Source organism: Salvia miltiorrhiza, chromosome 5, assembly GCF_028751815.1.
Source record: "Salvia miltiorrhiza cultivar Shanhuang (shh) chromosome 5, IMPLAD_Smil_shh, whole genome shotgun sequence".
NCBI lineage: Eukaryota > Viridiplantae > Streptophyta > Magnoliopsida > Lamiales > Lamiaceae > Salvia > Salvia miltiorrhiza.
The window spans coordinates 1-23,724 of NC_080391.1; the positions used below are offsets into that span (position 1 = coordinate 1).

A 23,724-nucleotide genomic window follows, 5' to 3' on the forward strand; every position below is an offset into this window, starting at 1 on the left:
AACACCATAAGTTGATTCAATGATGCAAACATCCGGGGAGAACTGGGGCAGCTCAGCAGCACGAAGATGTCGGTCTCTTGCGAATAATCTCCAGTGTAGAGGACACGAACACCAGCTATGTCAACCATAAACATGGCAGCACCAAGCACATGACCAGCAGTATAACACCAGAAACGGATCCCGTTAACCTCCAGAGTCTGATGGAAGTCAATAACCTGGAGAATAAAGATAACATTATGCACTGATGCGGAATTCACTGGTGCAGTATAATTTATTAACTTCATAACAGGCTGACTAGTTAAACCACTGAGCCACATTGCCTGATTGATATCTTCCAATATAATTTTGTTACAGCTGACACATCTCGAGTCAAAACAAACAAATAAAATGTCCATGATCCTTCAAGTGGAGTATCACCAAGTACCTCTAAGTCGGATGAAGGGCTATAATAATTGAACTAGAAGCAAAGCTCCCTGAAAAATTCAATTAGGGGCAGGTAAGCCAAGCAGTAAAGTCGCATATTATGGAATTCCAAGTGCCTTCTATATTATGACAGGCTTGAGAGGATGGAAGGGAAATTTGAAGAACCAAATACCAGCTGGTTTTTATTAGAAAATTGCAGCATAAGGTAGTATCCAAGCAGATCATACAATTTCATCCCTCAAAGATGTTTCAAGCACATCAAAGAATACAAAATTCCGACTTCTCTGGTCGTTAATTTCTTGAAGAATACAGGGGCAATTCTTTTTCGTAAAATATATTCACTTAATAGAACCAATGAAATGAACGGTTGATAAGGTAAAAGGTTGTCAATGAAGGCGAAACTTTAGACTGTTAGACTCCAAGTTGCAATTTAAAAGAAGCAACTACAGAAACATTGTCATTTTAAGCAAGAATAGATGAAGCTGGTGGCAGCCAACTTCAATTAAAAAATTTAGGACAATATCGGAATACATATAACTTGCGCCAGGAATATATAACTGAACCCTATTTAACCTCATCTTCATGAGAATCCATGTTCAGTTGATGCCATACAAATACACACTTCAGACCTTGAGGGCTTGTCCAAAAGGATTTATTAACAGATATGTTATTAGCATGGTATTATGACAAGACTATGAAGAGAGAATCAACAAAGGGGAGAGAGATAATTACAATGAACACATCCACTGTAAACAGCAGGATCCTACGAAAAAGCTCATTCTTAAGGCAACAATACTTATTATACAACAAACTGGTTACAGAGGGTCACACTATTGCACTTAACACAGAAACAATGGGCATCACATCAAGTATGTGTGCTGCCAAATGCCAAAATCATTTTACTCAACCAAATGTAAAGAATTTTTCCGTTACTTGCTAGGAAATAGAAACATTAACTGATATAGATACATGCCTCAGGCTCAGGTTTCAAGGGAAATTGTCTTCTTAAGAAAGGACATCACTAAAGTTTTTTTTTATCATCACAAATTTGAGGACAATTTTTTGGGGGGGAAGTTAAGAAGAGATGGATTTCAAACAGTGTTGATCCAAAAGTTGGACCATAGTTAGTTCCCAATCTAAGCTTAAGGGAATGAGGAAATGAAGAAATGATGAGAACAGCCATGTAGACAGACCTCAATTTTATCCATGGAGCGAAGAATGTCTTGTTCATCATATAGCATATCCTCAACTGAGACCTTGCTAACTTTAACATAATCTGATAGCAGCAACTTGTAAATGGCCTTAGTAGCATGAGTCATAAAAAACCCGTCCTTTAAACGTTGTCTGAGGCACAACAATGAGGGATGAGCCATCAGTGAAGATCGGGCAAACAATACTTTACTACAAGCTCTAGTTAAGACCAACCAACCTTTTCCAGAAAATATGGAAGTGAAGCAGCATGGTCCAAGTGAAAGCTGCACACATAAAGCATAAGAATGATGCAGTACATAAAGGGCAAACAAAACCAAATCAAAGAATATCATATGGCCCAAGTGCATGACTCCAGTTGAGATTGCTAACAAGTGAAGTAAAAGAAGGGACTGAATAAGAAGTACAAAGTCTTATTAATAAATTCAGTATCCCCTAGTAAAGAAGCAACAAAATGAGAATAAAAACAATTCACAGAGTTAGTTACTTTGACAAATAGCCTAGACAGATAAAAATAGAATAGGCTAATCCATTGTTTGCTAAGATAGATTGAAACTTTGGGATATCCCTTGATAATTTCTATCATTTGAGCTAACTTTGCTTTATTCGTATTCCATTGAAAGAGTAGAACTGGAGAAATCCTACTAATGAGGATAAAAAAATTTAATCATGCATCTTATCAATAATGAAAAGTAAACACTACCCTAGTGTATGCGAGAAACTAACTAAATAATACAATTTGTAATTAGATTAGCTTACAACAATACGAAAAAAGTGAGAAAAGAAACATACTGAGTAACGAGAAGAAGATCGATGGCAGAAGGATCAATCTCGTCGAAGTAGGGCAATGCAGCCATTCCTGAGAAAGCTGGATGAATGCCGCAGTCGAACTAATCCAAAGGGAAAACCAATAGAATAAGTTCCAGATAACACACACATACACGCAGTGTCATAGTGACATGGTGACACACACACACGGGATTGCGCGTGGTACGAACCATAACAGTTTTCCCCTTGAAGGACATGTAAACGCAGGAGCGGCCAACTTCGTTGCCGGCGCCGAGGGGCGTAATGATGAGCTCATCCCCTTCGCTCGAAGTCGATGAATTAGTTCTCTTCAAAGAAGAAGCTGCTGTTGCAGCTGAAGCTGAAGCCATTAATACACCAACAGCTCCGCTCAAGCTACAGGAAAAACTCTTTAAACTTCAAAACCCTAACTTTGCACGAAGGCATTGCCATTGCTGCAAAAATAGAAGGAATTCAGCATATTACCGATACGGTTACGGAAGCGGCGGTAGGGCGGCTCAGTCGTCGCACGCTTCGTCGTTGTCTTGCTTTCCTCCAAAACAGTTTACTACTGATTCTGCTGTAGCCGACAGTCAGTAAAAGAAACAGTCACACAGTATATTTGATTTCGATTACCTAAAAATTAGTCGCTAGTCCATTCCTCCCCAAAAATATTAACCCATTTCAAAATGGGAAATAAAATCAGTGATTATTGTGAGTGTGAAATATAAGAATTTTACTTATTTTTAATAGTATAATTTTAAATTGATTTGTAATAGCCCATGGAAAAATAGTAATTGTAAAAAACCGATTCGACCACAGTGGGAGTCGAACCCACGACCTTCTGATCCGAAGTCAGACGCGCTAATCCACTGCGCTATGCGGTCGGAGATGTTTGCTTGTGATTTTTTACATATACTAACATTTATTTACATTTGAATAGTTCAATAAATATCAGCTCAATTTGATAAGATGCTTCTCCCTCAACCATTAAATAATCAAATGAGGAAACCAAGTACCATTATTGATAAAGGATTTGTTTAAGATGGATAAATGTTATAGTGCATAGAGAATAGCATTACATTGAAGAGTCCTAAACAGCAATATGCAGCATCCGTCTATAACAATGACTTCAATCAGATCATTTCATTGCCTTCTTGAATCCATTATCACACTTAGCAAACCTTGCGTCTCAGATGTAACAGATTCCCTGTCGAAAAGAGCTGATACAACTGCGACTCCTTTAAGATTTGGGACACCTAAGCCCATCACTGATTTCACATTTGAAATGCCGATTCCGCCAATCCCCACCACCGGCAACTTGGATGACAAACATACCGTTTTCAGCCCATCCAAGCCCACCGTGATGTTGTTCTGTTTCGTATTTGTTGGATATACGCCGCCACAACCAATGTAATCAGCCCCATCAACCCATGCTTTCTCAGCTTGAGCTGGCGTCTTGCAAGATACACCAATAATCTTGTCGGGCCCAAGGAGCATCCTCGCAACACGAGCAGGCATGTCAGACTGACCAATATGAACTCCATCAGCATCACAAGCGAGGGCAATATCAATTCTGTCGTTGATCAGCAAAGGTACGCCATGGGAGTGGCATATCTCGACACATGCTCTGGCTGCTTCCAGAAAATCCCCAGTGCCGGCATCCTTTTCCCTACAATAGGCAGGTTTCATGGGCGTTATAAATAACAGGGAAAACTCAATTCAGCAGACATTTCTTGTTGGCCTCTGATTACCAAAAACGCCAAACATTATGTGAAGTATCAGTATATGAAGTTCCTAAAACAAAATATAATGCCCATATGCATCTTTCACAAAGCTATGCTCAAAGAGATGATGGAAACAAGTTACCTAAAGGTTAAAATATATGATCATTTTATGTATTCTCTCCTATAAACAAATACACATTATGTATTCTCTTTCCTGTCTCTTTACAAAAATTATACCTGAGGGTGTGTATGTATATATTGATTAGAATAACTCATCAATCACATTGTTTCTGTACATCTTGAAGTATTTTTGAATCATGAGCTTACATATACTTGTGTTGAGCCTTACCAACAGTAGTTTTAATAGCTGCATGTCATCTATCAACTTAAACCTTACCACCAGTCACTGTTCATAACAAACTAATATAAATAGAAAAGGAAAATAGAAAATAAAAGATTCTTCCCTAGGTAAATGAATGTGATGCACATCATGCACTATATTCCAAACATCTACTTGCAAATCAAAATTATAAACTAGAGTCAAAAGGAGGAGTGCAGGAGCTTTTAAATCAAACCTCAGCTGAACTATAGTAGCACCTCCTTCTATGGCAGCTTGGACAGCATCACTTATGGATCGACCCCACTTTTTGTTCATCCTGGAGTCTGTGACAGCATACAAGAGAAGACTGCTTGGGTCAAACGGTCGAGGCACGCATTGGTTCAGGGTATTATTCTTGAGCTTCAGTAAATGGTCGAAGGGACCTTGATGTCCTTCTCCAATAAGAATATCCTTACTATAATCCAGGGCAGATTCAACATAAAGCTTAGCTATCTGAAATGAAGAATACACCAAGTAAGAAATTGTATGCACTTGACAAATTGAGGGATGCAGGATCCAAACTCAGACAGAAACAAAGGCATAGATCTAACCAGCCTCAGTAATATCATAGCCTACCAGAGATTTCACTTCTAGATCTTCTTCAATATATTTGTGCTCTTATAAGAAAAAGGAGATAATGACAGTACTGCAACACAATCTCTGCGCATTGTTACACTTGGAATGGGCTTATATAAAGGTGTTTAACCAGCAGTTTGTTAAATATCGAGACTAATATCAAGCATTAGCCAATAACAAATAATATATGTAAATGATGAAATCTGCAGCATCAGGCTACTGAAGATGTTCATGATAGTTCTTGGCATTCCACCATGCACAAGCATATGCTGCTTTCTGACTAAAAGGATGTCAGCAAGATTTGCTACAGGTCCCATACATACATAGAGAAGGAAGTGGCAGAGTATAAGTTTCCAGCAAAAGGAGAGCCAGAAACATGCTTCGGTGCTCAATCGTATCCGAGCATGCCAGACATAAGCAACCAAACAAAACCCTATGCCCAAGTGAGCATTTACGGATATGATTAGGGTTTTTGTTTATTTATTTAGTTATTCTTTAGTAATTAATTGTTAACTGTCAGTTGGTCTATGGGCTCCTTTCACGAACGATCAGAAGTGCTCTTCTGCCCAAGCACAATGAGCCCTTCGGATCTCAAGTAACTAAATACATAAAAAAGCTACTTGAAAGAACAAAAACGCTTGTAAACCCATCCATAACAGTGAATTGGGGCAAGAACATGCAAATGTTTTGAAACTCAGATCTATCATCAGATGCTTTGTCAATAAAATAAAGATAGATGCTCACCTTAATAGCAGAGAACAGTGGAGAACCTCTGGCAAGCTCCGCTGCTATAGCTGATGCCAAAGTACAGCCAGTTCCATGAGTATTAGAAGTTCTTATCCGGGCTGCTCGAAATTCAAATAACTGCTTACCTAGAAGGTCAAATCATATGATTCCATGAATCTCAATATGGTAAGTAGATGGCACTGGCTCACAGTGGTGGAAGATACATGAAGCATACCATCGAATAGAACATCAACTGCATCAGAGCAATTAGGAAGGTCGCCTCCTTTCACAAGAACATTTCTGAAAACAAATTGAATCATTGTAACTCATTTCGTCAATCCTTTGTATTCTTAGAAAACAACAATAAGAAAAGCATTAACAGACATTTTGAAAGGCACCATCAACTCTAACAACAGAACTATAATTAGAAGCACTTCATAATTTGAAGGGTGTTATTTTAGAAGAAATGAGTGCACATGAATACAGCTGATAATTTGGAGCAATACAAAATAAGATAAGAGGCAAGAGGGTATTCCAAATCAGGAATAGATTATCAGGTGGTATTTGCTTCTATTGAGGATTAAATACAATTCCAATTCTACTAATGTCAGCGTTCTCATTTCAAGTCAATGCAAGTCGAAAAACAGAGAAATGGCTAATGTATCTAGTAAAATGCCCTTATGGAGAAATTCCCAGACATACTTAAGATACATTATGAAAAGGGGCATATCATTTTCCTCATCTGATTAACAATTTCATTTTCTAATATCAGAACACAGAGTTTTAAGAGCAGACCGACAGCCAAGATCATAAATCTTTTTTGCTGCAAAATGCATGTCAGCAACTGTTTCAAGTGCGACTCCACCAAGTAAAGCAGATGCCTCTCTTAAATTAGGAGTTACTATATCAGCCAGTGGAAGAAGCTCCTCCCTACAAAAGGATAAACCATATCTAAGTATGGAAAAAGTATAGCATACAGAAAGATGATTCATCAAATAGAGTTTTCACCAGCACCTGTAATAATGATTTATTTCGTTTTTATAAGGAAACCTGCTGCATTACTAAAAACAAAAGCTAAAAGCCTAAAACTCCACATAGATTCTCAGAAGATTGAAAGAATGAGAAGTATTTTGGCTGCAATCATAGTATAAATATGATCCAAAGGAGATTTAGGTTTAAAATTATGGTTGCTCACCTTATACTGTGGTTCAGTCCATCAACCTAATTATGAAAAGTTGAAAATTATTCATTTAAAATGTTTGTCACTTAACTCATTTCGTAAATGATAGTGGCTCCTCGCCAGCACCAGAAAATTCATGTTGAAACTAACAATGCATTTAAGCTTCAGGTAATGCCGGTTGATAATAATAGTCGAAACTAATAAAACAAGGTTAATGAAAACCTGAATTCCTTTCTAAACTAGTAAGTGCTGTTCAAATCAGGTGAGCATGACAAGGCATGTTATAGATAAGCCACTATTTTGTTTGTTGTTTCGACTGCTTCTAGGCTTCTATCCAATATTCTGTAGTTTTTTGTGTTTCAAATGAGTATAGAGGCATAACAATTATAACAGTCAGGAACGGAAGGAACACTCATCAGTTATGTAGCATACCTCAAGGTGTCCAGAACAGAAGGACCAGCTAGTACATCCCCACTTGTAGATACCATGACAGGATCAACCACCAGAGCTTCCTTATAAAAGTCATATTGTCAACAAAGAACCAGCTAATTTAGAATCATCTGCTTAGAAAAGTGACTGATGCAGCTAATAAATATTGTTGTTCAGCATACCTCTAACTTGGAATTCCTTGAGGCTTTGACACAAGACCTTCACTATGCCAGGTGAAGGAAGCATACCAGTTTTAACCTGTCAATTCCACCAAGCACAACATCACGCACCCAGTCACCCTTAACAATAAAGTTCATTTTTGAACCACCTTCATTACAAAGGACTTACAACATCAGGATGCATATCCGATAGCACCGACCTCAGCTGTTTTCCAACGAAATCCTCGGGTATAACATTCACTCCCTGTAACATCAAATCATAAATTCACTTGATAATGCTAAACTAACATATAAAACCGGGGTAATTACGCTTAAATACACAAAGTTTAACCCAATTTTGGTTTTGCACATGAACGGAAAATTTTGCCTCCAAACGTACGGTCTTTCAAGTGTTCTAGTTTTTCACACAGCTGTCAATTGCCCCTAAATTTATGCTGAGGTGGGCGTTTGATATGTCTACATGACTTAAACGGCCGATATACTAAACGACGTAGTTGTGAAGTTGTCATGGTAAAATTAATTTGCCACTTCAACAAGCCACGATGAATTAATTTGCCGAAAATTGACAACCGTCTGAAAATCAAAACAATTGAATGTTCATGTATTTAAAACATTGACTCATTCACATACCTAGTCTCATTAATTTCTCATGATGAATTTCATCTACGGCATAAGGAAAATGTTTCTAAACTATATAAATCAACTATATAAATCTGTTAAACCCTCCATACTAGACCAAGGTCTATTCTATACCTCTAGTCATCAAAGCTCATATCTCCGGCTAAAACATTCCATGCTAATTCACAAATCCATGAATAATTTGAAAGAATAACACAAAACCAAATGTACGAATGCAATATGTTACTCCATGTATAGATCCTCGATGCGATGAAACAAGAGACCTGAACTCCGGCAGTGTTCTGAGCCGTGACAGCGGTGATAACGGTGGAGCAGTAAACACCGCGGGCAGCGCAAGCCTTCAAGTCAGCTTGGATTCCAGCGCCGGCGCCGGAATCGGAGCCAGCGACGGTGAGCACGTGCGGGACTCGTACATTGGCCGGCTCTTGTTGTTGCTGCATAGCTCGCAGATGAGGAACCCCAGTTGTACGGAACCTTCTAGAGACAAAATGCGGGAAATTACGGTGATGAGAATGAGTGAAGTTGAGAAGATGGAGTTGGGAATTGGCGTGCAGGTGAATATCTATCATCATCGATGAACGCCGTATGCTGCGACACGTGTATCAAATGATTCAAATTTGGACTTTCAATTATATTTTGGTGGATTTGGCCAAATCATTTGGGGGTGGCGAAGGGTTTGGATGGACGTTTGCGGGAAAGCATATACTGTGTAGTGCGTGAAGCTTTTTCCACTATGTGTGTTTTGATGGTGGCAAAGATTTTAAACGAACGGCCTACTTGACTTGAATCGGGCTGCTGATCTGACGAAACCGGGTCGGACAGGCCAAAACCGGGTCGAACCGGCTGGTCGAACCGGAAAAAACCCGGTTTGATTGAACCGGACCGCGGTCGGACCAAACCGGATGAACTCGGTCTACTTGAACCAGACCGGCCGGTGGCCGGTCCAGCTGAACCGAACCGATCGCGGGTTGACTGGTCCGATCGAACCGGCCGGTCTGATAATATCGAACCAGACCGGGTTTTCTGGGTAAATTGGCCGATTTTGCTGAAATTAACCTAAAATTACTAAATTATTTGCACCCCAACGGCAACAACTCAAATTCTAAATTTTTGCAATATTTGATGTCCCGCCAATCCAATCCCTCCTCCGTCTCTCTCTCTCTCCCCCTCACACACACACACACACACTCCCTCGCGGCTCGCACTTCCGGCTAATATTTGGAACTGAACTTACTATTTTCTAGGCAGTTGGTGGCGCCCTGATTAGCTCCGTATTCTCAACGGTTGGTTTGTTTCCCATCATTTTCAAAAATTTGAGCGCATTTGTGTGGATTTTTTTTGAGGGGGCATTTGCGTGGATTTTGAAGTGTCATATGAATTTTATTTCTTCTGCAAATCCAATTTTATGCCGATATTCATAATTACGAAATGAGAAATGCGCGTTTGGATTCTCACTGAATTTTTCCTCTTAATTTTGCTTAAATATTTAGGATGACAATCTGGGTTTTCCAGACGAGGAGGAACAATATTTAGTAGTGATGAAGCAAAAGCATACGAGGCAAGTACAATGGGCATATGTCTTTTCAGTTCGTGTTTTGTGTTTGCGTGTGTTTTTTTGGTCTAAAGTTTACTTCATGATGCAGCGGAAGCAGCTCAGATGGAGGCACGAATTGTAAATTCAATTGGTCAGAGCATGCCAAAGCACATAATAACTTCTCGTGCCAAGATAAGTTCTTGAGCTCGAAATTCCTGTTCTCATTGTCAAGTCAGAAACCTCAAGTTGTTGAAGCAATGGGTGCAAGGTATATACTTCATCGAGTTGTTTTTCTGCTGAAAAAGTATATCAGCTTCTGTCGTTTTCCAATCAGTTTGCACCTTTACCTTCTTTCATAATGTAGAAAGTGTACTATTGTATCAAATCTTATGTTCAATGAAGTAGCTCGCCCATGCTTCCCAAACTATTCTTTGATAACTATCTGATTAGATAAGAAGTTGGACATATTAATATTGATTGGGATCACGTTAATCTAGTTCATTATAAATCTCTGGCATTGCCTCTTTATCTTTTTTCTTTGTTGTTTCCTTATTCTAGGCCTGTGCTTTGTCAAGTTCACGATGTCAGGATGCAGAGTCAGCAACTTGAAAAGGTGAAGTATCAATTGGATGTCTGTATGCTATTTTCTTTCGAATGTTACTTAATATGGTATGATTCTGGTACCATTTCCAGATATCACTTCCATCCTTAATGTGATATAAAACTATGGGTGGTTTATGCTGATGGCTTCAAATTTCTGTTCGCTTCAAGGAATAGTCAGTCAGTCTACGTAGATATTTAATCAACCAATAATCTCTCTGTGTTTTACCGGTATGAAAAACTTTTACCTTGTAATTCAAAGTAAATTGATGTGATAACCCATTGTAAGTTAAGCATCTAGACATGTGCCAAGTGTTTATGATAGAATATCTGTCCTTACTTTAAGCTCAACTGCTCAAGTATATATCAAATGATAATTGGGGTGTAAATCTCAGCAGGCTTGGCAGCTGCTTTCCAGCCTTCAATTATCGTCTAGAAGTTATAGTAAACCTGGGAAAAGCATTCCTTTAGCAAAAAATGTCAATGCATCCATGTCTGGAGGTTCAAGACATACAACTCAGCACTTCCAATCTGATTTGAAGAGCACGGCTGCAGGACGAGATCAAAATGATCAAAGCTTTAGTAAAGGTGATGTACAAGCTGGTGGGCCCAGTAAAAGCCTGAACAGTTGTTTCTCAACCCACACTTTTAAGGAAGCTAGACAGGTTTCAGTTGGACAGAATGGCTCACACTCAGTAATCAGCGATACATTGCATAAAGAAACTGTCCATCACACTGTCAGTAAATCTGCAATGCATACAAGTGCAAGGAATGGTGGCCCCACGTCCTCCTTTTCTGTTGACATGGATGATGATGACATTTTGGAGGTAATTCATCCAGTGGCTTACAGTATGAGACTGGAGCAAATATTGGTCGTCCCATTATGGTTATATTAAATTAAATTTGCTCAAAAGACAAACAGCATAATGTTTACAAATTTAAACAGATTTTATTGGCCAATTATTAATTCATTGAGCACTAACCAATACCATTTTCTTAATTTTCTTCATCCCTGCTGCCCTTTATTTTCTGTCCTCAAGTTATTAGTACATACACGAATTGACAAAATTTCTCTTTTCAGAATATTGATGTGGACCAATTAGTTTCAGATCATTATCAGTCTACACCTCAACCATCACTCTCTAAACTTCCACCAATTACTCCACATCCAGTTAAAGACAATTTTCGTGGTGATGGAATAAATTTGCCTCCAGAACTGTGCTTAATATGCAGTCACGGTTGTAAGGTATTCTTTTTTTTACCTATCAACAATCCAGATATACTGTCAAATTCTGATACTGGACTTCCTAATGGAGCAGCTAGGTTTGTGCTCTGAAGCTTCAGACCACCTTAAAACGTTGAAGGATACCCTGATAGCGATATCAAATGATCTATTAGACAATGCTGATGAGATGACTTCTGAGAAAGTAGACGCCCTTCGTCAGGAAAGGTTTGTGTATCTTTCTTGCTGTTGCCTACATTTTCATGATTAAATTGTTTTCTGAAAGCAATCTTTGTAGTCAGAATATTTCATAAATAGATTTGAAAGACAGCTGATGCAAAGCTACCATTTCCAGAAGTATCAACATGGATGTTCTGTACGGCGTACAACAGTCTATTTAAAACCTAGAATTTCCAGAATGATTTCATTATCTACTTTGCCTATTTGCCTTTGTCCAAGTAATGTTTTTAAGGAGTTGTATTTATCTGACTTTCAAAATGTTTTCAAATGATCTAATTGTTGTGATGTTGTTATTGTTAGGCAGCAGCTGAAGGAACGAATTAAGCAGCTTGAGAAGCATATTCCTAATATGTCAGTCAATGAGGAAAGAAGAACATCACATTTTTCAGCATCTACAGCAACACCTATGGATTTTCATTATGAGACCCCTGGCACAGTGCCATTCAAAATTGGTCCCACAAGGCTTGATTCCCAGTTCCAAGCAAGCAATACACTATACGGGTCTGATAGATGGGGTTCATCATCATGCCATACAACAAATGGTATAGGGGTTTCAACTCCATTTGAGAGAACACCTTATGTGCCCAAGCATATAGAAGTCAATTACATAGATGGTTCAACTGATCAAAAATGGAGCAGTCGGGAATTTCCTTGGATGAAAAAACTAGAGGTTTTATATTGGACTTCATCTTTGACTTCAAGTTCCAATTATTGGATTTCTAACCTGTGGTTCATCTGTTGATTATCAGGCTGAAAATAAACGGACATTTGGTAATCATTCCTTTCGACCAAACCAAAGAGAGGTGATCAATGCTACAATGAGTGGACATGATGTGTTTGTTCTAATGCCAACTGGAGGGGGGAAAAGTCTGACTTATCAGGTTAAATAATTTCTTATAATTGCCTTTTTGTTTTTGTCCAGCCTACAATTTCTTTGAATTATGAGATTCTTGAGCTGATGTGAAGTCATTTTTTCCTTTATTCTTGCAAACTTATTGACACACGGACACTGAATTTTTCTTTAACTGGTGGTGTACAGTGGATCTTCAATTACTTATCACTTTGTGAGATCTCTTTAGCTTGCCTCTAACGTGATGTCAATCCTGCTTTTTTGTAGCTCCCTGCACATATATGTCCTGGCATAACTTTAGTCATTTCACCTCTTGTTTCTCTTATCCAAGACCAAATCATGCATCTTTTGCAGGTAATCTTGTATATTGGACCAGCTAAATGATAGTTTTTTTCTTTCATTTATTTAAACAATTCTATCGTAAGATACATTTCACCCTATTGTATTTATTTTTATCAAATTACAACCAGGCAAACATTGGTGCTGCTTATCTCAGTGCCAACATGGACTGGACTGAGCAGCAGGAGATTTTCAGGGAGCTTAATTCAGAATACTGCAAATACAAACTGCTGTATGTCACCCCTGAGAAAGTCGCCAAGTGAGTATGTCATAGTTCTAATTCTAAAACCCCGTCTTTATAATGTACGCCTGGATTTGTTCTTTATTTCTTGGGCAGAGGTTGTTTGGTCAATAAGTCATCATGCTTATACCTCTAAGTCTCTAACTGCTGCTTTGCTATAAAAATATTTTGAGAACTGCAAACTTAACAAAAGTGCCACTTTTACTGGATTAGTTCCTCTCAAATGCTGACTTTACTTAAAGATTGTTTGCTTTTTTAGAAAATTAAAGCCTTTTCTTAGAAACATTTAATTTGAGCCGTAATGAGCAATGTGTTGTTCAGTCCAGTGTGTTGGTCTGAATTGCTAAGTAGGTAAGCTAGAAATGTTTGAAAAGATAAAAAATCATGTGCAGTTTTAGGGTTCATTTCATTTCAAGATAATCAGTTTGATATTTTGTTAATGGGTTCTAAAAGATAAACGACTATTTTTTGTTGTTTCATGCTTGTAGAAGTGATGTCCTTCTGCGGCATTTGGAGAACCTGCATGCTCGTGAGTATCTTGCTAGGATTGTGATTGATGAAGCTCATTGTGTTAGCCAATGGGGACATGATTTTAGACCCGATTACCAGGTTTTACGTTTGAAGCTATTCAAATTAAACATCTGTCTTGTGTAAGTGGTGGAATAGACTGCATATTTCGAGCATAAAGTAGATGAATTGCTTGTTACTTATAATAACGAAAAACATTAGAATAACCTTTATCTGCTGATTCATTAGTCTATATGTTTTCTTGTAGAATGTGACCAAAAAAATACTAAAGTTTCTTTTTCTCACTACATGTTTTCGTAGGATAAACAAAAACATTGTGAAGCTTTTATTTTCATATGACATGTTGCAATAACTTGAGAAGCAATGACTTCTATTTTTTACAAGAAAACGTTCTTGGAAACAATGGGTTTTATCCAGCTTGGTTTTGATATCTATGCAGAGTCTTGGTATTTTGAAGCAGATGTTCCCAACTGTACCGGTACTGGCCTTAACTGCTACTGCTACTAGCAGTGTAAAGGAAGATGTTGTACAAGCTCTTGGTCTAGTGAATTGCATCGTTTTCCGGCAAAGTTTTAATCGTCCAAACCTGCGGTAAGTGCTTACTTCAATTTATATTGCTCAAGCTCGTAATTCTGATGTTTCAAAATATTTCAGATATTCGGTCATTCCTAAGACAAAAAAGTGTATAGAAGATATTGACAAATTTATCAAAGACAATCATTTCGATGAGTGTGGGATCATTTATTGTCTTTCTAGAATGGATTGCGAAAAAGTAGCTGAAAAGCTAAAGGTTAGTATGTTGACTTTGATAATTCTGTTCACTTGATCATTTGTGAAGATGGTGTAACGAATATGTTAGGTTTCCCCCAATCTTGGTGTGTAGTTATTCTAAATTTTGCTAAAAATGTGTTGTTGCTCAGAAACACATTCAGCATGAGATTAAAAATCTTAAACTCGACATTAAAAAAAAAAAAAAAAAAGTTTCTTCTAATAATTGAATGATGTTCTGCATGTTTTAGCTTAATCAGGCCTCTATTTATGGTACTTTGGCTCAATTCCATAATTTGGTTGATACAGGCAGAGGCAGTTATAAACTTGTAATAATATATTCATAACATTCCATATCGTCTTTTCTCTGTTTGAAGCGCGACCATTTGAGTTGGGAACTATGAGCATGATCTTGTATTCTTGTACTTAAATAGCCTTTTATAGTTTTTCTCTTCAAAGAAAATAAATAAAGAAAGAAAATGATTGCAGCTATGGCATGGAGAGGAAGATGTAGATGTCATGTATGAGCTGTTAAAATGTCAGATTTTCTTGCAATTTTATGTAGGCGGCTTATACATTTTTCAGGAATCTGGGCACAAGGCAGAATTTTACCATGGGAGCATGGAGTCTACGCAACGTACAATGATTCAAAGACAGTGGAGCAAGGATGAGATCAACATTATATGTGCAACAGTGGCCTTTGGCATGGGTAAGAATTCCTACTGAATTTACTCCCTTTGAAGCTTAAATGTGCGCTACATCTGCTGACACAAATTCTTTTAGGTATCAATAAGCCCGATGTTAGGTTTGTCATACACCATTCTCTTCCAAAATCTATTGAAGGCTACCATCAGGTAATATCTAAGGGCATTCTCTTTCCTCCATTTACCTTCTAAAAGTTCTTTAATATCTGCAGTACAATCATCATCATATCTTCCTTATCTGGTTAATATTAATGTATTGCAAGTAGGAGTGTGGTCGTGCTGGTAGGGATGGCCAACCTGCATCTTGCGTGTTATACTACAATTATAGTGATTATGTAAGTACTCATCATCCTCTGATTGTAATTGTCTTCCTAATTTTCTTGTTGGGGGCTTCTTTGTTTAGGAGTGCTATCTGCAATTCTTGAACACCTTTATATGTTTACTTTATGTGAAATTGAATGTGCATTTACTAATCTGTTTTTCCGCAGATCCGGGTGAAGCATATGATTAGTCAAGGAGCGTTTGAGCAAACTCCCTTTGCATCTGGACGTAGTCGTAGCAACATGACATCCTCTGCGAGGTTATTGGAGACGAACACTGAGAATCTTCTAAGAATGGTAATGAAAAGTATTTTGCAATACGCTAGCTAGAATCAGTATATATTTAATATCTTTTATTACTGGAACTGTTTTCAGGTTAGCTACTCTGAGAATGATGTTGACTGTCGACGTCTGCTACAACTTATTCATTTTGGAGAAAAATTTGATTCTCTTAACTGCCGGAAAACATGCGACAATTGCTCCAAGAACCAAACCTATGTTGAGAAAGATGTCACTGAGATAGCTAAGCAGCTGGTTAGGATTTCCATATTTAACTGTTTGTTTTGTTATTTTATCTTTTCACATAGAGTATAAGTCGTGTCTGTAGTATTCAGTTCGTGAAATTGTTTTAAATCTTCTATTAGGAAAAAGTGGATTTGCAATTTTGAACATCATGTAATATGTAATTTAACCTAGTCAGTTTACACTTTCAAATGTTATGCAATATGCTTCGCAGGTTGAATTGGTAAAGATGACAGGACAGCAGTTTTCAACAGCCCATCTGTTGGAAGTCTACAGAGGTTCCTTGAGCCAATATGTATGCCCTGATGCAGAAGTGTATTTTTATCTTTCCCTCTATTTAGGCACTTATCTCACTGTTTTGACACAAAATCAGGTCAAGAAACACGGACATGAAACATTGAGCCTGCATGGAGCTGGAAAACATATGGCTAAAGGTGAAGCATCCCGTGTGTTGCGTCATTTGGTCATTGAAGATATACTTTTTGAGGAAGTGAAAAAGAGCGATTTATATGGATCAGTGTCCTCCGTGGTAAAGGTAAGTCTGTCTTGTTGCTTTTCGGAGAACATTAGGTTTATTACACAAACAAAAAAACTTACTTCTCTTCGCTCTGCCTTCTCACTCTCTCTGCCTTCCCTTCTCTTTTTCGCTTTTCTTTCTTCTCCATCTGTCATCTTTATCCGTTTGATTTGCTTATTTTAGAATGAACTTTGTGCATGACTTTCTTTATCTCAGGTGAATGATTCCAAGGCCCACAATATCTTTGTTGGAGGCCAGACAATTAAACTAAGGTTATGTTTGCTTTCCTTTTGGTGTAATGTCTTTTCAAAATCAAGTATCATGGTCTCATACTTTTTTGAAAAAATCTAGTATCTGTCCATATCAGCAAATAATTATGGTCCCATTGATTCAATGGGGATCTGATATACAAATGTTTAATACTTTGAATATTGTGCGTATAGTTCTATTGGTCTAGTAAACTATTTACTCATTTGCTTCAGGTCTGAAAGCTAGAATCTGCCACAGTCCTCCATTGCTAGCAATATTTTATTCTTTTATCGAATTTTGCACTGAATATGCGCTCTAAGTACTATGCTGCTTATGGGGTCGCTCCATCCTTTTAGTTTCTTCAACAAGTTTTGAACTTGTTCACATGATTGATAGCATACAATGATTGAAATCGGGTGATATTTACTTATTGACTATATCATTCCATAAATCGACTTTCAGATAACTTTGCCATCAGCAATTTGCATTTCTGTGGAGTTGCATTTGAAATTAAAATTGCGTCTTTTCATGTTCACCTGCCTTATTACAGAGTTCACCTAAAATGTGCTTCTAACCAGTACCTTTTGATCTTCTGAAAAAAAAATTATCCTCATTCTGTGTGGGAACTATTCAGGAGATAATCTTCTACTAACGCCATCTTTTTGTGGAATTATCTTCAGATTCCCTTCTTCTGCTAAAGCTTCCAAGTCAGGTAGATCAGAAGCCACTCCGGCAAAGGGCTCACTGACTTCAGGAAAGCAAAGCTCTCCACTGATGGATAACCCCGCCCAACCTCAGCCCGCAGTGGATACGGTAGATTATTTAGTGGGTGGTTTATGAAATATTCGAGTCTATGCACAGTTACTTATCCAATGTCTGTGAACCACACAGGTCCTCTCAGCCAATCTGTATACTTCGTTGCGAAAGCTTAGAAACTCCCTTATGAGGGAAGGTGGAGAAGGGCTGTTTACACATCACATTTTCACGTATGGCCATCTTTGAATGAATAATCCAATTTACATTATTCCTTGAGACATAATAATCAGGCGTCACTTACATTATACTTGCCTGCTTCTCCTTGTTAGAAATGCTACATTGCATCAGATCAGTGAGAAAATACCTAGAAGTAAAGAGGAACTTTTAGAGATCAACGGTATTGGCAAGTAAGTTACCAGCGCTGAAGTTTTTTTCCCTCTCTTATTTAAGAAGGATCAATAATGGTTCCCTCCTTTCCCATCCGTGGTGACTCAAACCTCTTAGTAGGGGTGGGCAAACCTTGGTTAGTTCGATTTGGGACTTTGCTTACCAAACGTATGCTCACCCCTACGTCTTACCAACTAAGCTGCGCTTCAGTGTAAGCATCCAGCCGACGTGCTAAGTGCTAACCCCCTCACATTTTTATCATTTCAGGGTAAAGATAAGCAAATACGGCGACAGGTTGCTGGAAACCATTGAAGCAACCATCAAAGGCCATAACAAAGACCGCAGCAGCAGCAGCAGCAACGACAGTCTTGACTCAAAAAGGCGAAGAGATGCTGCCAGCATCCCCGGTGGGAACTGCAACGATGACGACTCCTTCACTCACAGCACTGCACGGACCAAGAAAAGGCTGGTGAAGAAACAGGATAAGAGCTCGAAGAAGGCTTCACATCATGTATACGAGATCCCCGACGACCCGTTTGAGCTCGAAGGCGTCGACTTCGACGACGAACTATTTGATGTCGATGTTAGTGAAGTCCAACAAAGAGTTCTGCCTCCATCATGGTCAGCCAATGGAAGCCAAGTTTATGGTTGATGTTGTATTTTAAGTTTCACATATCTCTATTGTATAGGTTTCTATCAGTGTCGTAGAAACTACCGTGCGACTTTGTATGTAGAAAATGCTTCACGCTTATTTTCGCGACATTAAGCCAAAAGTGACTTATTTTTCGTTCTTTTAATTTTTGCAACATGAAAATGACTATTTTAATCTATTAACTTATTTAATTTTTGCATTTTCATATTAATACTCCAATTAAATGATGATTGTAAAAGGAAATTATATTGTTACAAATTTTTTGACAGATATACCTTGAAGGCTAGAGATGTCATTTCAGCTGGGCTAACCTAACTCGGCCCGCCTAAGATTCTGTGGGCCAGTCCAAGATTGATTTGCACTAGTAGATGGGCCTAGCGGGCCCAATTAAGCCAGCACTCTGGGCTCAACTCAGGCTGACATCATGACCATTTGAAGCCCAGATTAGGCCCGACTCAATTATTTATTTTAGTAAATACAAATAAATAAATTTTAAACTCCAAATATGACACGCATATTATCAAATTTAATTGAATTAATTTATGTTTAATATATGTTGGAATTATAAATCTTAATTGAATTAATGAGTTCTAATAATTAATTTCAAAAAAATTATTTGTTTCTTTAAAACAAATGAAAAAAATGGAATAGTATGCGATTAAGTGGAGAGAGAGAGAGAGATCGTTTTTATCCAAAGACCATAAGTCGAGAAGAGAAGAAATTGTAAAATAGAGTGGGACCAGCATTGGACAGCATGCAACGTGTCGTCACCGTTGCTCCATTAGTGGAAGCAATTATGCGGTGAATCGCCGCCTTCTATCCCTAACCGACGAAAAAGCACAAATTTCCCACATTTTACATGGCAAAAATTCTTGCAGATCGCCAAAATTGAGGGATTTCAACCCTCTCATAATATGCATGTTTTGTTTAACTAAAAAAAAGAAGAAGATGAAATTAAGAATGGAGTTAGCAGAGAATCATCTTCCCGGAATCGAAGCGGAAAGCAACGCCATTGTTGTTGCGAGCAGATTTCAAATGGAAAAAGAAGCTGGAGCTGTTGGAGTTGGAGAATATCGAGATGGTTATGTAGATTTGAGAAAAAAAGAAGACGAAAACGGAATTGGAATTGGAATTGAAGATGGAGATTTTGGCGCCGGTGATGATGTCTGCCCCATCTGCTTGGACGCCTTCACATTTCCATGCAGATCAAATTGTGGTCACTTGTTTTGCGGTAATTAAAATTATTTTCAAATTATTAGTTCAAATTTAAATATATCTAGCAAAATAATTGGTACTTACCTTTGCGTTTGTTTAGCTGCGTGCATCCTGCAATTGTGGATGTATAGATACTCGATTCAGCCCTGCAAATGCCCCTTGTGCTGTTGCCGGATCGTGAATCTGGAGCTGCAAATTACATCTGAGCAAGCCGATTACGGCGGCGAGGTTCGAAAGGAAGTGCAGCACTACAACGGCCTTTACATCTCTGGACTCTTTGGCGCGCTCCATGTAAGAATCATCAATCTCTTCCTTTTGCTAATGAATTCCTCATTCTCTAGCTTTGAATGTTTGCCTAATTTTGTATCCCTAGATTGTGTAATTTTGTTCTGCTGTTTATATTGACATTTATGAATCATATATACTTGGCAGATATTACCATTGCTTATGGGGCGGGTATTTAGGGTTCTAGTAGATCTTGATTATTTGAGATGCATCTACTACGTGATGCGCATCATCGGGGTATGTAGATCGTCGAGCTCTGCTAGCTGCATTTCGATTTCTACTTCTCTCTGTTTTCGGCATTGATGTTTGTTTTGTGTAATCACTTGCAGCTGTTTCTGGGATTACTCTATGAACGCCTCGAGTTTGAGTTTCTACCAACGGGTATGTTTATCGTCTTGAATTTCATCTACTCGTCGAATATATTTGCTTCCTCTAGTAAATTAGAATTGGAATTACCATTTAGGACTCTGTTTTTGAATAGTTACATGCTAAAATAACCATTTAGAGTTCAGCAAAGTACTGTTTTGACTTGGGTATTATCACCTTTACAAAACTAGTCATAATGCAACATCTCTTGCTTAGTTGGCTTATGCATGGCTACTTACTTTACAAAACATGTTATAGAAAAGGTGGAAAATATTTGTTTTCCATCAAGATAACACACGCCTTCTTGCATGGGATATTGATGTGATAATATTTTTCCATGTTTTTCTCTATAGAAAACATGAGATCGCACCATTATGTGCATTGAGACTCCGTGTATAATAGACTAGTGTATTTTTTGTGTGCTCAAGAGGATTGGGAATCCAAAAAGAATGATCAAATGAGAATGACTATCTTTCGTGAAAAAAATCAAATGGTTAGGAAACATGAGATCGCTTGAAACTCCGTTTATAATAGACTAGTGTATTTTTTGTGCACAGGAGGGTTGGGAATCCAAAGGACATTCGACCTGATTGCTAGCATGCTCGTTGCTGCTCTTTTTCTCATTGGTGTGGTGTGTAGATGGATGCTTAAACGCCGTGCCAGGCTCTTCGTGGTCGGAGACAGTTGAGTCACGAACGTCGTTTTTGAGCTATTTATGGAGGGATATATGTATCTGATTGTAGAGTTTAGCTAGCTTGCTCGTGCTTGTGGACATGCGATGAATAGCACGTTCAACACCATTGGTAATGCGTTGCAATGGGTGTATAAAATAACATTTGGAGTACTTATATGTTATATGTAAGTTAGAATTGAATGTAAAAAGTGTTAATTTCATGTATATAGTGGAAACTTGGTTGCAATACTTGCAAGTTTTCTTTTGCTCTTTCGTACATTACGTTGTTTCAAAATGTCTTAATATATATATAGGCCAATATATTCGCAACTTCTTATACTAGTACAATTTATTGGTTTTAAGGAGTGCTCCTTCTACGTCTAATCCTTATTTGATGGAGTATTTTTTTTTTTCAATTTTTTCATTTATGTATTATTTGAATTTTATTTTGATTTAGTATTATTACAATTATACTCCCTCCGTCCCTGAAATAAGTTCCTCTTTTTCTTTTTTGGGACGTCCCCCAAATAAGTTCCTCTTTCTTTCTTTCCATTTTTGGCAACTACCCCACCACTAATAATACTTTATTTATTCTTACTTTTCACTATTTCACCACTCCCAATACTAATTATAACACTTTTTCACCTTTTCACCACTCCCAATACTAATTATAACATATTTTTCTCCACTATCAATACACTTTACCATTTTTTCTTAAAACTCGTGCCGTCCCCAAAGAGGAACTTATTTTGGGGACGGAGGGAGTATTAGGAGTAGGATAGTTTATTTTATGGAGAAATTGTCTAGAATTAGTTTATTCACTCAACTAAAATGATTATTTACTTCAATTATCGAAAATTAAATAGGACAAAGAACTTGGTAGGAGGCTAGGAGCTACTAGGGCCGGCCTACAATCAACTATTGTTTTAATAACACTATTCCAATTTAGAAGGATATTGTCTTAAATCACTATTATTTTCTTGGGCTAATCAATAAATGATTGAGAGAATGTATAAAATGGAGAAAAGAATTTATTAAAATTAGTGGGGGGTTTTTTTTTGTTAATATATATTGAGTGCGAATTAGGTTCAAAACATAAAGGGTAATTTACAATAATTGTTTTTATATAAAAATGGACAGAAGTAAAAGTAGTATTAAGATTATAAATATAATTATCGTGAATGGGGGATGTCATGCCCCAATTCCCGAAGGAAGGCACGAATGCCGAAACGTAACTAGGGGTTGGATTTAAGAAGCGGGAAAGAAGGGGGTAATAATAATAATAATAATAATAATAATAATAATAATAATAATAATAATAATAACTTATTTAAGTAGCAATATTTTAAATATTAAAGTCGGAAAGTTTGGCTCAGCACGCTGGTGGTTTAGAACCAGTCTACAAATACGTGCGGCTAAACAATCAGACATTTAATTACAATTTTAATAAAGCGGTAAATGATGGGGTAACCGAATCTAGCTCGCCAAAAGGAGTTGACCGACCAGCTCACTCATGAAATTGGCATAGCACAACATGATCATGAGGGCTTTGGTCAAGCGTCCAAGAGGGGCCGACTACATGCACTCTCCATCGAGCGGTAAATAATAATTTGCGTGCAAATAAATAATAATACCAAACATTCTATATATATAATCTTTGATTATAATTTTTACATACTCAAAATGTATAATAGACTTTTTATTATAATAGTTATTTCAAAATATTGCAGCCAGCCCTCCACAGCTGCTTCCATCTCCACCAACTTACTGACCTGAAAAGATTAAAAGAATTTTGGGCTGAGTACTAGTGTACCCAGTGGGTCATGCATTTTTGAAATGATCATTTTCATATGATAGTCCATGCATGTACGTGAATTATAGAAGGTTTTAAAATAAAATATTTAACTTCTATAATCACAAAACATTTTCATTCATCGCGCGCGCCATACCGTAGCACCACTGTTACCTTTATCATTTCATTCGTAGTCCCTGGGCGACCCCTGGGAAGTAATCATTCATTCATTCATCATTAACTAGATGGGACCCCGGGACGAACCCACGTCAGCTACACCATCCAGCCGGATTAAGGGCGAACCCAAAATCCTCCTTTCGTCTATAAGGCTCGTGGGGATCAATCCACTACCTTAAGACAATGCGCACAACTTTTAATACGTGTGTTAGACCCATTAAAAGCCACAATTGTTAACATAAGAGCATTAAACAGTAGGAGAACGTTAAAATATTTTATGGACATACCACATTTTATATAACAACATCAGATCTTAATAACTTATATATTTTGGAAAATAGAACTCACCTTAATTCTAATGCTTTCCTGATCTCTTAATTTAGTGTTTGTGTGTTTATTAAATTCGAACTGCACGGTGCCTTATATATAGCTAAAATATAGCTATGATTAGTCATATTTATTGCTTACTTTATAGAATTCTAGGTATGCCTACTTACTTGTAAAATTCTTACACGTACAACTTCTTAATATTAT

General features: G+C 37.6%; 4 protein-coding genes and 1 non-coding gene across 5 annotated transcripts; 2 read left to right on the plus strand and 3 right to left on the minus strand.

The window, feature by feature from the left end:
- Positions 1-79: 79 nt before the first annotated feature.
- LOC131026481 (cleavage and polyadenylation specificity factor subunit 3-I) lies at positions 80-3,111 on the minus strand (the record flags this gene model as incomplete). Its single annotated transcript, XM_057956352.1, is given in 6 exon segments — positions 80-215; positions 1,617-1,767; positions 1,853-1,898; positions 2,425-2,522; positions 2,631-2,814; positions 2,905-3,111. Coding segments are annotated over 5 exon segments (517 nt in total), but the record flags the coding sequence as incomplete, so codon positions are not given.
- A 120-nt stretch (positions 3,112-3,231) lies between these two features.
- On the minus strand, positions 3,232-3,305 carry TRNAR-UCG (transfer RNA arginine (anticodon UCG)). Its single transcript has one exon. It is a non-coding gene; the product is annotated as a tRNA-Arg (tRNA).
- Positions 3,306-3,421: 116 nt separating this feature from the next.
- LOC131025448 (thiamine biosynthetic bifunctional enzyme TH1, chloroplastic) lies at positions 3,422-9,018 on the minus strand. The gene is made up of 9 exons (XM_057955237.1): positions 8,517-9,018; positions 7,784-7,858; positions 7,618-7,693; positions 7,439-7,514; positions 6,622-6,756; positions 6,062-6,126; positions 5,845-5,972; positions 4,721-4,977; positions 3,422-4,090 (listed from the first exon to the last, which is right to left on the minus strand). Exons 1-9 carry the CDS (start codon positions 8,823-8,825, stop codon positions 3,565-3,567), a joined length of 1,647 nt encoding a protein of 548 aa, XP_057811220.1. The 5' UTR covers positions 8,826-9,018; the 3' UTR covers positions 3,422-3,564.
- Positions 9,019-9,371: 353 nt separating this feature from the next.
- LOC131026489 (ATP-dependent DNA helicase Q-like 4A) lies at positions 9,372-18,827 on the plus strand. The gene is made up of 26 exons (XM_057956356.1): positions 9,372-9,536; positions 9,744-9,811; positions 9,897-10,055; positions 10,346-10,400; positions 10,786-11,214; positions 11,469-11,633; positions 11,707-11,837; positions 12,150-12,519; positions 12,599-12,730; positions 12,967-13,053; positions 13,170-13,297; positions 13,768-13,888; positions 14,247-14,398; positions 14,462-14,597; positions 15,161-15,284; positions 15,359-15,429; positions 15,546-15,614; positions 15,768-15,896; positions 15,975-16,133; positions 16,336-16,416; positions 16,495-16,656; positions 16,855-16,910; positions 17,568-17,700; positions 17,779-17,873; positions 17,973-18,050; positions 18,298-18,827. The coding sequence occupies exons 2-26, from the start codon at positions 9,792-9,794 to the stop codon at positions 18,680-18,682; spliced, it is 3,627 nt and encodes a 1,208-aa protein (XP_057812339.1). The 5' UTR covers positions 9,372-9,536; positions 9,744-9,791; the 3' UTR covers positions 18,683-18,827.
- Positions 18,828-19,408: 581 nt separating this feature from the next.
- On the plus strand, positions 19,409-21,470 carry LOC131026490 (uncharacterized). The gene is made up of 5 exons (XM_057956357.1): positions 19,409-19,913; positions 19,998-20,188; positions 20,330-20,419; positions 20,512-20,563; positions 21,106-21,470. Exons 1-5 carry the CDS (start codon positions 19,601-19,603, stop codon positions 21,234-21,236), a joined length of 777 nt encoding a protein of 258 aa, XP_057812340.1. The 5' UTR covers positions 19,409-19,600; the 3' UTR covers positions 21,237-21,470.
- Positions 21,471-23,724: the final 2,254 nt, after the last annotated feature.

Bases quoted from the DNA above. Each gene is read 5' to 3' on its own strand.
- LOC131026490 (XM_057956357.1), top strand. From the start codon at position 19,601: ATGTTTTGTTTAACTAAAAAAAAGAAGAAGATGAAATTAAGAATGGAG. The intron at 20,189-20,329 runs GTAAGAATCATC...TATACTTGGCAG, and splicing joins GACTCTTTGGCGCGCTCCAT to ATATTACCATTGCTTATGGG. The intron at 20,420-20,511 runs GTATGTAGATCG...AATCACTTGCAG, and splicing joins ACGTGATGCGCATCATCGGG to CTGTTTCTGGGATTACTCTA.
- LOC131026489 (XM_057956356.1), top strand. From the start codon at position 9,792: ATGAAGCAAAAGCATACGAG. The intron at 11,634-11,706 runs GTATTCTTTTTT...CTAATGGAGCAG, and splicing joins TATGCAGTCACGGTTGTAAG to CTAGGTTTGTGCTCTGAAGC. The intron at 17,701-17,778 runs GTAGATTATTTA...TGAACCACACAG, and splicing joins CTCAGCCCGCAGTGGATACG to GTCCTCTCAGCCAATCTGTA.
- LOC131025448 (XM_057955237.1), bottom strand. From the start codon at position 8,825: ATGATGATAGATATTCACCTGCACGCCAATTCCCAACTCCATCTTCTC. The intron at 7,859-8,516 runs GTCTCTTGTTTC...TTGATGTTACAG, and splicing joins AGAACACTGCCGGAGTTCAG to GGAGTGAATGTTATACCCGA. The intron at 6,127-6,621 runs GTCTGCTCTTAA...ATTTGTTTTCAG, and splicing joins ATTTATGATCTTGGCTGTCG to AAATGTTCTTGTGAAAGGAG.